The 14411-nt window shown below is 34.2% G+C and overlaps 1 protein-coding gene across 3 annotated transcripts in view; it reads right to left on the minus strand.

The window, feature by feature from the left end:
• Positions 1-9468: 9468 nt before the first annotated feature.
• Positions 9469-14411, minus strand: part of LOC128164701 (cholesterol transporter ABCA5-like) — a 40487-nt gene continuing 35544 nt past the window's right edge. For 2 of the 3 annotated variants that reach the window (XM_052828690.1, XM_052828689.1), the window contains exon 32: positions 9469-12758. In XM_052828690.1, the coding sequence (XP_052684650.1) occupies positions 12603-12758 (156 nt within the window). In that variant the 3' untranslated portion in view covers positions 9469-12602. The remainder of the gene's footprint in view (positions 12759-14411) is intronic. The other variant, XR_008240981.1, reaches the window with a different exon arrangement.

Here is a 14411-nt window from a genome sequence, read left to right on the forward strand (position 1 = left end):
TTTGGGGTTGAACTTCTTGCATGTGAATTTTAGGTTTATCAATAATCTTAACATTTCAAGTCATAGAAAGTATGTTCTATATATTATGCACCCTCCCATCGGCGGTTGCCGGCTTTATATTTGCATCTATGTGCCAACATCATCGTGTGCATGAATTTAGAGAAGGGGTGGGAATGAGGGGTCCAGACCCTCCTCCCTCTTGAAAATTCCTATATATTACAGTAATAGTAAGATTAGGGCCTACACCCCCCAAAAAAAATACACCTCGGACCCTACCCCCCCCCCCCCCCCTCCTTGCAAACACAATCACACCACATTTTGTGATAGGCTAGTAATTTTCTATTTTTAATCATCCATTTTTGACATTGAGAACATCGATCCATCAAACTACAGACAGGCCTGCAAATATCTGTCATGTCTTTTGAAATAACCTTTACAGTGAGGACAATGAATGCTACTGTCATCGGGGGAACAGAGAGTGTCCCCTAAACAAATCTAGATCACATATCGCCTGTATGAATACCCAGGATTAAACCATTTCTATTTTTACACTTTAACCAATGAGTCATGGTAATTCCTATAGTGATTTCAAGGAAAAACCAATGACTCATAGGAAAAACTCAATGACTCAGGGAAACACTCAATGAATCATGGGAAATCCCTACAGGTAGATTACACAATTCCAAAGGTACAGTTCGTCACCACAAAAAAAGTATATAGAGGATATCTATATTGTGTGATTTTATATTTGCTTTATCCAATGAGTTGAAATGGTGTATATATTCGCGAGGCTTGCCGAGCGAATATAACCATTTCAACGAGTTGGATATCTCATACAATTTGATTTATATTATGAAGCTTTTGAGACGGTCCCTTATATGATATTTTTTCAAAGATTTAAAAAAAACGATGATGCAACGTTGTGTTATGCGGCTATTGTGACCTTGCGCAATACAATTTAGTACGTCATTTCTGAGATAAATCTAACTGTTTTAATGTAAAGTTTCACTGAAATAAACCTTAAAATAATTTTTTAGCTCTAAATATTTTTCTTAGAGCTTATTCACTTGATTAAATGGAAATACTGATCAGAAAACTTGAATAATCAAGTGTGTTGACATACACAAAGTTGCGAATGCTCGTTAGTTTGAATTGACTCGAACGAGGAACAGTTGTTGATGTTTTATAAAACAAACTCTAGCCTTATGATTCGGGATTTTAAAAAGTGAATAAGGATGCTTACTGGTGGTGGAATAAAAGTCTTATGAAACATTATTTTGGTAAGTTCTTGTATATAAACACAACCAGAACACTCTGTTTTCATCGCGTCGTCAGGATGAAATTCTTGATAATTAACGTAATTTGCAGTTTTATAAAGTTCACATAGCAAATTGAAAGTCGGAAGGGGGCTAAAGTTATCAAAAATCTTGACAAACAAGAAAAAAAGGATCTTGTGGTTACGGTTCTGTATAACTTTGCAAAAAAAAAGTGTGAAAGTGTGAGGCCCCCCCCCCCCCCTCACAATAGCCCCCGGTTCCGACGCCTATGCTACGCAGTTATGTGTTTTCCTCCATCTTTGAAATTTAAATCTTTGACAAAATCCATTTCATACCAATTTTTGTAGAAGTTATAGTTATGTTAAAAGTACTAGCAAATTTTCGAAAATAGGTCACTGAAGCGTTGAAGCGAGGGGCTGTGTCAAAAATAGTTCGAACTATAGTCTGTCCCAAGTTATTGCTTCCATCAATTTTTGATGATTTTTAATAAAAATACACAAACCTGTGAAAGAAATACAATTGAAATCGATGAAAGGGAATATATCCAAGATATCTTCATTGAACAAGTATCCCTTTTCACTCATTAAATTTCACAGGAACGAAAACAATTTTCTTAAGGAGATTTATAATAGTAAATGTTTACATCTTTTCGCCATTCGGAATACACACGGTAGAGGGGGCGTTTCAAAACAGATAATCTGGACATTTTTTATATTAGTGGATGAACGTAGTTTGAGCACAGAGGTATTTACTATAATTGAAATATCAAGCAAAAAGTGGTGGAAGCAAATACTCGGGACAGAGTATAGAAGTATTTGATAAAGCATCACCCGTTTGATATAGCAAAGGTTATCACACGGGTAATATACACCACACGTGTGAGATAACTAATAAAGCGGTTTTTTTCTTCAGAAAAGTCAAAAACGAAAAATGTATGACTACAGAAAACCAACTCCAGAAAATTTAAGAAGAAGAAGAAATTACTGAGATTGACCCAGCCAAGAAGCTAGAATTTCCAGCCACAGAGGAAATGTAGGAACAACCAGCATTACTTCCTACAGCAGGATTCAACTTTTATTGCATATAAGTAAAACCCATGCATGATAATATTTCAGTTTTTTTTTAATCCTTTGTACAACTAGATCCCCAATGTGGCCCCATCCTACTCCTCAAAATTTTGATTTTAACTAATTTAAATCCACACTATCTGAAGTTGCTTCACTTAAGTTACAGCTTTTATAGGCAAATGATTTTTTAGAAGATTTTAAGATTTTCTTTTTATATTCCTGCGTAAAAAATCCCCCCCCCCCCCCGTGACGCCATCTACCCCCAGGGATCATAATTGAGCAAACTTGAATCTACACAACCTGAAACCTGACGATGCTTCCACACAAGTATCAGCTTTCCTGGTTGATAAGTTTTTGAGAAAAAGATTTTGACAGACTGTTCACTATATACTCCTATGTCAAAATATGACACCCCCCCCCCCCCCCCCCCCCCCATTGTGGCCCAATCCTACCCCTGGGAGTCATGATTTTCAAAACTTTGAATCTACACGACCTGAGGATGCTTCCACCCAAGTTTCAGCTTTCCTGGCTGATTGGTTTCTGAGAGGAATTTAAAAGATTTACTTTATATATTCCTTTGTAAAATTCGCCCCCCCCCCCCCCCCCATTGTGGGCCCGCCCTACCCCCGGGAGTCATGATTTTCACAACTTTGCATGTTCACTACCTGAGGACGCTTCCACACAAGTTTCAGCTTTCCTGGCCAAATATGGTTCATGAGAAGAAGATTTTTAACGATTTACTCAAAACTCCTTTGGGTACTCAGTATTCCTTTGTAAAATTCGACCCCCCCCCCCCCCATTTTGGGCCCGCCCTATCCACGGGAGTCATGATTTTCACAATTTTGCATCTACACTACCTGAGGACGCTTCACAGAAGTTTCAGCTTTCCTGTCCAAATGGTTCATGAGAAGAAGATTTTTAACGATTTACTCAATATACTGGTATTCCTTTGTAAAATCGACCCCCCCCCCCCCCATTGTGGACCCGCCCTACCCCTGGGAGCCATGATTTTCACAACTTTGAATCTACACTACCTGAGGACGCTTCCCACTTAGTTTGAGCTTTTCTGGCTGATTGGTTTTAGGTTTCTGAGAAGAAGGTTTTTAAGGATTTAACCTATATATTCCTTTGAAAAATTCGACCCCCCCCCCCATTGTGGGCCCGCCCTACGCCCTGGGGTCATGATTTTCACAACTTTGAATCACCACTACCTGAGGATGTCTCCAAACAAGTTTCAGCTTTCCTGGCTAAATGGTTCTTGAGAAGATGATTTTTAAAGTCTTCTCAAAGATTTTCAATAATATCCAATTATCTCCCCTTGTAAAAGGATGTGATCCTTAATTTTCACAACTTTGAATCCCCTTTGCTTAAGGGTGCATAGTGCCAAGTTTGGTTGAAATTGGTCCATCGGTTCTGGAGAAGATGTTGAAAATGTGAAAAGTTTACTGACAGATCTCCTTGGACCAAACATAAATACCAACGGCTGAACGGAGGACCCAAAGAAGAAGCTACAGAAAAATGGGCCATGGCCTCAAAATTCAACGAACAGTTTTTACTACACAATATGCTACATCAAATAAGCCCGGCTTTCAGTACTTCAATATTTTGATTATTTGATCGAGTTAAGCAGATTTTTATGAATTTTGTTCAATTAGGATCCTAAGTAACTATGAATAACCGGCAAGCACAATAACATTTAGCCTTTTTAGCTCACCTGAGCTGAAAGCTCAAGTGAGCTATTCTGATCACATTTTGTCTGTCGTCCGTCTGTCCGTCCGTCTGTCTGTCTGTCTGTCCGTAAACTTTTCACATTTTCAACATCTTCTCAAGAACTACTAGGCCAATTTCAACCAAACTTGGCACAAATCATCCTTAGGCAAAGGGGATTCAAAGTTGTGAAAATTAAGGGCCACACCCGTTTTCAAGGGGAGATAATTAGAAATTAATGAAAAATTTCGAGAAATTTTCAAAAATCTTCTTCTCAAGAACCAGAAAGCCAGGAAAGCTGAAACTTGTGTGGAAGCATCCTCAGGTAGTGTAGATTCAAAGTTGTGAAATTCATGACCCCCGGGGATAGGGTGGGGCCACAATGGGGGGTCGAATTTTTACATAGGAATATATAGAGTAAATCTTTAAAAATCTTCTTCTCAGAAACTAAACAGCCAGGAAAGCTGAAACTTGTGTGGAAGCATCCTCAGGTAGTGTAGATTCAAAGTTGTGAAATTCATGACCCCCTGGGGGTAGGGTGGGGCCACAATGGGGGGTCGAAGTTTTACATAGGAATATATAGAGTAAATCTTTAGAAATCTTCTTCTCAAAAACTAAACAGCCAGGAAAGCTGAAACTTGTGTTGAAGCATCCTCAGGTAGTGTAGATTCAAAGTTGTGAAAATCATGACCCCCGGGGGTAGGGTGGGCCCACAATGGGGGGTCAAAGTTTTACATAGGTATATATAGAGTATATCTTTAAAAATCTTCCTCTCAGAAACTAAACAGCCAGGAAAGCTGAAACTTGTGTGGAAGCATCCTCAGGTAGTGTAGATTCAAAGTTGTGAAAATCATGACCCCTTGCGGGTAGCGTGGGGCCACAATGGGGGTTGAAGTTTTACATAGGAATATATAGAGTAAATCTTTAAAAATCTTCTTCTCAGAAACTAAACAGCCAGGAAAGCTGAAACTTGTGTGGAAGTATCCTCAGGTAGTGTAGATTCAAAGTTGTGAAAATCATGACCCCCGGGGGTAGGGTGGGGCCACAATGGGGGTCAAAGTTTTACATAGGAATATATACAGTAAATCTTTAAAAATCTTCTTCTCAGAAACTAAACAGCCAGGAAAGCTGAAACTTGTGTGGAAGCATCCTCAGGTAGTGTAGATTCAAAGTTGTGAAAATCATGATCCCTGGGGGTAGGGTGAGGCCACATTGGGGGGGGGGGGTGTTAAAATTTTACATAGAAATATATAGAGTAAATCTTTAAAAATCTTCTTCTCAGAAACTATTCAGTCAGGAAAGCTGAAACTTTTGTGGAAACATCCTCAGGCAGTGTAGATTCAAAGTTGTGAAAATCATGATCCCTGGGGGTAGGGTGGGGCACAATGGGGGGGTTGAAGTTTTACATAGGAATTTATAGAGTAAATATTTAAAAATCTTCTTCTCAGAAACTAATAAGCCAGGAAAGCTGAAACTTGTGTGGAAGTATCCTCAGGTAGTGTAGATTCAAAGTTGTGAAAATCATGATCCCTGGGGGTAGGGTGAGGCCACATTGGGGGGGGGGTGTTAAAGTTTTACATAGGAATATATAGAGCAAATCTTTAAAAATCTTCTTCTTAGAAACGGATCAGCAAGATGATACTTTATAATTGTTAAGACTTTGGCTCCAGGACAATTCTTCAGCCTCACAAGAAGGTTCAGAGTTTGATGCAGCAAAATATCCCATATATAAACAATTGAAAAGGATCTTTTTGAAAACTGCAATACTCAACATGTGATATGACTATAAAATTGAGGCAGGCAGCTATTTCTTCATTAAAATCTTTTTGTATTTCTGTATTGAGTTATTGCCCTTGATTTATTGATTCTTGATTATTTTAATTAATGCATCCACTGTTAACCAATTATTGTGATGATTATTTTTATACAATAATAAATATTCAATGTATATAAGTTGTTCTGCGTAAGTAGTTTTGGGTTAGGCCGGATTAGTTTGTTTATTTTTGATTTCCAATTTTTAGATACTATGAATTATTTTAGGCCGGCACATATATAGGGACACTCTTCCATTACAATGTGCGACTGTTTGGGGTTAAACTTGAACAGGTACGGATAGAGTGAGTGTGTGGATACCCCTGCTCTATCTAATCTTTGAGTTTTCTAACCTATGATACAGAGTGTGTGCTCTTTCCTGCCCTGTATAGCATTAATACAAGTGTGCGGTCATATTTGCTTGTGGTGGTTGTGGCGGAGCACTAGTAAATGGTCATCTCTGCTGGTGTTCTGGCCTTTCTAGCGCAAGTGTGCGGCATTCCCTGCTTGTGTTATGTTGAGCTGTTGGCGCAAGTGTGCGGTCATTCCTGCTTGCGTTATCCCTGCTTGCATTAACATTGGTACTTGTTGAGTTGCGTAGGTGTGCGGACATCCCTGCCTGCGTAACGTTGAGTCCCTATACATGTGCAGGAGCGGTAACTAAAGTCTGCTCTTGTAAATATTGGCAGCAATCAGGGCTATCCGAGTTCCAAGGGGGGAAAAATGGATTTTATTTATACAGGATCTACATGTATTATTGTACATTGTCCAGATTGTTTGTATTATGACTCCATTAAGCTGACTTTATCATACCTATTGTTCCTCAGGTGAGCGATGTGGCCCATGGGCCTCTTGTTTTCTTAATGCAGTAGACCTACTAGTCAAAAACACATTTTCTCAAAAGGACGATATTTGGTATGGTTTAATTTCTGCCCCCAATTTTAAACAATTTTTATAAATAGTGTCGTTTAAAAAAATAAATCTCAATAAATCAGTGTACAGAGGATGCCTTTCACTTTTATCTTGATTTTAGTCATCATTACTCATTCGTTGTTTATCTATGACGTCACCTAAATGACCCAATTTCCGCAATTTTGCAAAGACATTAAAATGTTGTCATTTTTTCCTTATATTTTGCAAGCGGAAGTAAAGAGCGCAGGTCTGCTCAAGTACGATTTTAACGTATAATTTTCTTCCTATGATTATACACATCATACTAAAAAATGGTACTTGAGCAAGTCTGCGCTAGATGTTTCCCAGTCGAAAAACCATCGGAAAACACCCATATTTTGCCACCAAATCTGATTTTATCAAACTAATACAATTATCAATGACGTCATTTCTACATTATGACGTCAATAAAGTGATAACCTTTAATTTTACTAATATGTAAATTTAATCAATTTCCATTTTCCAGGGGAGGTCGGGATCCCTCCCCCTCTAGATCCGCGCATGAATTCGCTTTTATGTATACGTCCGCCTACGCAGAAGGCCTAAAATTTTGACTTAACTTTAGTCCAGTGCAAAGATGCGCACTTTGATAAAACGTAAATACCGGTATTCACACTTGTCCGGAACTTACGCCGGCGTAGAACTACAACTAGGCGTACAACATTTGATGAAACGGGCCCCAGCTGCAGGGCCAAATGTACATGTTTTGTGACGCTGAACTGTAGTAAACTGCAATTTTAAACTAAATCACCGCAATAGTTGTGTAAGAGCTCTCTCAATAATCGTTCCTTTTGTATTTTTTGTTTGTTTGTCGTTGCGTAAAAAGTAACTACAATGTCTTGTCCATCGATGTTTTAAACATTATACATGTTCCCAATTTCATTAATTCAGCCATTTCAACGCACCAATTTAATTTAAGACATTATTTATTTTGTTATAGTTTATTCCAAAGAATTCACAACATATACTGACAAAAAATATAACAAAAGACATTGCATTTTATTGAACATCAATGGATCAACGGAACGCTTACTGTTACCAATAAACATACACCAAATAATGCATTTTACGGCGCAAACCTGTTCAAATTTGGACTGATCAGTGATTAATAGCCTATTTCGTAACTTACTCAGTCTGAAGGAGCAGTTATTTATCTCAAAATTCATCAAACAATATTTACTACTAATGTTGACACTTTACTTGGCGCAGACTTTCTCTCAAACACGCTAACCAAAATCGAATTCTTACATGTAAATTCACGTGCAGACATAGTCGCAATTTCACATGGAAACAAACCACTTTATTTTTATTTTACGGAGCTGGTGATAATGTTTCAAAGAATTTAAGTTGAAGCTTTATTCTAAGTATTTAAGTGACGACAAATGCTATTAAACCTCGAATGGATTTCACGGCGTGTCAAACCAAATTTTCCCATAGATCTACATTTTGCAGCTAGCTTTTTTGTGAGGAAAAAAATAAGCACTATTTCAAAAGTCTGTTCAACCCATGCGATATTCTAGCACACGGCAATAGACATAGACAAATTGACTTCAGGTATCAGTGCTTAGATAAGCTCACTTGCGAGTTCGGTTCACGTCAGCTTAAAAAATGGTCAGTCTCCGAAAGTGACACGTACAGGGATGCCGTTTCCTATTTTAACCAAACTTCTATTATAAAACTATATAACAATCAAACGCAAAAATATGCAGCATCATGATTTAATAATACATTTAGATGTATGCAGGTCTGATTTATGATTTATAATCATAAAAGACAATACAACTTTACATCCCTGAGAGGAAATAACGTTAACAGTTTGTTCAATAATTTACAGAGAATAAGATCTACAAAATCGGTCAAATACAGGTTTGCCAATATCACACATGCCAATAAAACACATGTGGAATACTATAATAAGTTGAAAAATTAATTGGAACCCTAATAATTTTCCAAAAATCTCTTCAACAATGATTTTTATGTTTAAAAAAAAACCCCTACTAGTAGCGTTCAATCTATAAATGCCCTGGTTAATTTAATAATGTAAACTAATTTACTTTACACATAATAAATTCTATCTACATATAAAACATGAATTAAACTAAATGAAAATATACATGTTGAACCATTTTAACAAGACCTTGGACTTTTGGTAGGATGTAACTTTCTTTTTTTTTTGCGTCAAATCAAGTTTTAAATAGACAGGCCTACGTTACAATGCTGTTTGACACAACTCCTGTTTAAATGGTTCTATCTGTACATGTACTATTACATGCATAACCGGACCTCTTAAAATTCTGTATAATTTAGGATTGATATACAGGAATAATTATGCTAGCAATACCTACCATAACTTGTATATGGCTGATAAATATTGGTAAAATTCATCGCTGATTTAGGAATTGTCTGTCTATTCCTTAATAAGGGAAGATATTGTCATCCATTATGCAGCCCAGTAGTATGAAATTTATGATCATATACTTACATCCACAAAGTATGATTCCCTTTATTTCTTATTCTAATTCATAGCTCTATAGAAAATGACATGACTGAAATCTACACGCCCCGTTTATCAATCAGTCGAAACTTTCAGCGACCAAAGGGAAATCACGGACTGCACAAAAAAAAATCATAATGATGTCAGACTCAATAGAAGAGGATTTGGCTATTTCTTTTATTTAACGAGCTCATGCACATTGACAATAATTTAGTAGATTTTTCTTACTTTTTATGATCTTTATTAATTTGTTAAAAGAAAGATGTAAATATAAACAATAAAATGCTTTCTTTGATGATTCATGCTGGTTATGAGGGTAGCAATCATTGCAGAAAAAAAATTACATAACCCACGTTTTTTTTTTACAATTTCGCCAACTTCATATCCCGCATTAATCACAATAGTAAGGATTTTATTGTTTAAATATATGAGCTAACTTGATTAAGCAACCATACATACACGCCATTAAATTGCATATCATCAATAGATAAAGAAATTAAATATAAAATTCTAAGACAATAAAAAATTTGTAAAACTAAATATCATTCATATAATTCTGATTCAGAGAAAATTCAAATATACACAAAGGAATGTTTAAATAATGAATGCTCAAGGTAATAAAATATTGCAATCTAAATCATAATACATGTATTTACATATATCACATATATCAAATATTGCTGAATCAAATTGATAAAAATATGAAGATAGCGATATGTGCAAAATGTTAATTTTGATTTTTCCATGATAATTGATTGTATAAAGCAACAACAAAGATCAAAACTTATTGACTGTGCCACAATAAAGTCCAAAGTTGTTTGCAATAAAATCAGTGACAAAATAACCACTAAATGGGTCATTTTAGATATAATCAGGTGTTACAATTCTTTTCTTTCTATTACTTTTATATTCCATTATAATCAATTTCAGATTAAGCCACACTCTCCAACAAGAAAGTAAAATTATACTAACACCTCAAGTAAGACTATGGGGGATATGCAACAAATTAAAAAATCACAAAACATAATACCAGTATTAATATCTTGAAAAACAAAAACAATGATGACTATTAAAAGAAACATGCTATGTTTAAAAATAGCACTAAACAAATTAAATAACAATTAATAAATAATGTTTGTAGAACATAATATTTGCTCATTTGCTCCTTTTCTTAACACAGGCACCTGATGTTATAATAAATATATTTTTCTCATAAAAATACACCCTCTACCAAGTACATGTATCATTAGGTAGAAGGTATAATTTTTGTATGAGAAAAATACAGGGCCTGAAACTTCAGGTTCCTGAGCCTTTTTTTCAAAATAAAAATTGTTGAGCAATCAATATGTAATTAACACAGATAATACTAAAAAGAAATCAAATGATCTTGTCAGACTTCTTCACCAAGTTCTTTTTCTTTAAATAAAAAAAAAGGACATTATATATATTGGTATGTTAAATAAAACATAACAATTCAAAATACAATTTAGTCATGCAGTAAAATATGTCACCAAAGAATCCAGATACCGGTTCTAGAAAAGAATAAAATTTAAAAGAGGTATAAATTATCTATCGTAGCACCAATAAACTCACAGTTATAATACAGCCATCTTGGTTTTATATTATAAATGCATAATTCACCTACATAGTATACTTCTGTTGGGTCTGAAATGATACCAACATATCGGTATTATTTTTGATTGATTTAATAAACCATGTATAATTTTGGTAAAATAAAAAAATCTTAAGGCACATATAGCTGTTTTAAATAAAATAATTTATAATAAATAAAAGTGAAAGCAATTGTATATTTAACATACATGAAAACATGCTAATAATATAATATGGTCCGGGGCAACGTAGCTCACTTGAGTAACATTGGCTACAAGTCTGATCAAAGCAGTTAACTCTAAATAGGTTTATATATGTATATAACTATATATTTACATTTTTCAACTGTCTTTGTGATAACATTACAAATCAATTTTGAAGCCAGTAATTTCATAAATAAGAAGCGACACAAAATGGGCGTGTCATATAGCATACCCATAAAACAGTATGGGCTGCAGTGCATAGTAATACATAGCATGTGCTACATGAAAAACAAGAGATGTTTGTGAAACACTTATGCCCCCCTCCCTTGGAAACATCCACAAAGAAAATGAGTGTAAACTGCAAATATTTGGAATTTTTATAAGTCCAAGGGGCATAACTCTGTCGGAAATTGCTCTATCATACCCAAAATCAAACTTGACCTAGATATTATCATGATAAGCTGTATACCAAATTTCATTTCAATATGTTTATCTTATGCAAAGAAAATGAGCAGAAACTGCAAATAACTCAAATTTTCTAAGTCCAAGGGCCATAACTCTGTCGATAATTGCTCTATCATACCCAAAATCAAACTTGACCTAGATATTATCATGATAAATCTGTATACCAAATTTCATCTTATTATATGTTCATCCTCTGTGAAAAAAATGAGCAAAAACTGCAAATAACTCAAATTTTCTAAGTCCAAATGCCATAACTCTGTCGAAAATTGCTCTATCATACTTAATATCGAACTTGACCTAGATATTATCATGATAAACCTGTATACCAAATTTCATTTTAATATGTTTATCCTTTGCAAAGAAAATGAACGGAAACTGTTGGTGGACCGACCGACGGACCGACAGACAGCAGCAAAGCAATAAGCCCCCCCTTCTTTGAAGGGGGGCATAAATAGTGGTTTTAAAATGTTGTTTTAAAGTGTAGAAATTGGAAATTATATCAATATAAGTAATAAGGAATCATTGCTTAAATATTATGAGGTGATAATTTCAGCCGCAGCATGGTCAAATCAATCACAAAGCTCATTGGGCTTTAATGGATTTGACCACGCCCACACCAAATGATACTAATGCAATACATGTATAATTATCTCAAGATTTACACAGTAACTCTGTGATTATCCAGTAATGATAATGGTACATTTTCAGTAATGTATATGGAAATCGAATTATCAATGATAACGTCACTTAACTGACAAGTAGGGACCCACCTAAACCCAAGTTATATTTGAATCTACATTGTACATGCATATTGAAAATAAAATGCAGCAGTATTACTTAGAAGTGTATCCTATCCAAAAAAAAGTAAAGTACTGGTAACCCTCTGATCTAATTCCTTTCCTACATACAATATTTACGTTAATACCAATGGTATAAGATGAGGCACAGCTAGAAGATACACCAGAATACACATAACACACTTTTTGAATGACACTCAGGGCTGTTCTTCTGTCAATCACACAACATTTCCTGAGCCCTGGGAGCTATTTCTCCCCTGGTCTCTAGATGAAGTACGACGCCTCAGGGATTGCTCCAGCGAATTCTGTTCATTATCAACATTCTCATCTGTAACATTCTCATCCAGCTGTCTTTTGGCAAACTCCAGGAACACCTTTAATAATTGAAGAGATGAAAAATAAGTGCAATTTCTCTCTGCTATGGCAGTATCAAAACAAGAGGCCAAGAGGCCACAACGCTAACCTGAGCAACAACAGCCAATTAACAAAAGCTTTAGACTGTCTTTAAAGTATCAAATACAAAATATCAAGTCTTAGTAGGGCATATCTTGACTTTCAAAAATTTTCAAATTTTTCCCCAACATATTCTTATGTTAAACAACAAGCTCCTTTTGTTCTTTCAGCTTTTGAGAATAAGATTTTTCTCTATTTATTCCAATGTAAAACTTCCATTAACCCCTTCCATTGAGGCCTTATCCTACCCCTGGTTATCATGATTTGTACAAACTTGAATCTACACTACTTGAGTACAAGACACAAGATCTAGCTTTTCTGGCCAAAAGGTTGAGAAGATGTTTAAAAAAATACCAACAAATTTTCAATACTTATCTCTCCTTTTAAGAGGGCCGGACCCTTCATTTGAAAAAAACATAGGTAATCATAGATTACTAAGCTCACCGAGACGGAGCATCACCCTTATGAGACATCACCTTCATAAGACCACCTTTATCATTTTATATGAAAATCATACTTTATGATCTTGGATATTCATGGATTCTGTTTTGACAAAATATTGTATATCATCTGATAAATTTTTTTATGATAATCATATGTTCATATGTTAATCAATACAATGATAGAAAATTAAATATTGCATCATGTCATATTTATAATATATATCATATAATAAAATTTAAATACCGTAATAAACAATGAGTCTCAGATATGATATTGTAACATATGATATGGCATTGTATTGTGTTATACCTTATTGTATTTGATCACATAATACAATATCATAAAATATAATACAATATATTATTATATTACAATATCATATTACATAATACATCATAACATTGAAACATGATATTATATTGTATAATATAGTATGATATTGTATTGTATGACACTGAAACGTATTTGATACAATATGATATTATATCATAAAATACAATATAATTTGATTCCAACATTGTATCTTATCAAATGATACAATATTATGTGATAAAGTAAAATATTATAAAATACATTATAATATTTTACATATTGTATCATATGACACAATAATAAATATTACAATATCATATAATACAATTTCATGTGATATGATAATATATCATATAAACCAATATCATATCATACAATATCGTATGATACAATATTATATAATATCACAATACCATATAATACAATTTCATATGATATAATTTTATATTAAAGAAACCAATATCATATTATACAATATTGTATGATACAATATTATAGAATATACAATATTGTATGATACAATATGATATTTTGCAATATCTTATGTAATTGTATCATGTGATAAAATAATAAATTAAAAATACAATATAATATTATACAATATTGTATCATTATATACAATACTATACATCACAATATCATATCATAAAACATCAAAAAAATTGATACAATATCATATCGTATCGTATAACTTTTTATAATATAACATATGATATCATATTGTATCAAATCAAAAAATATTGTTTCATATCATACAATACTATATCATAGGAATCATGATATATCATTTATCAACAAACACATCTATCTATCGAGCA

This window comes from Crassostrea angulata, chromosome 10 (genome assembly GCF_025612915.1).
Source record: "Crassostrea angulata isolate pt1a10 chromosome 10, ASM2561291v2, whole genome shotgun sequence".
Taxonomy (NCBI): Eukaryota; Metazoa; Mollusca; class Bivalvia; order Ostreida; family Ostreidae; genus Magallana; species Magallana angulata.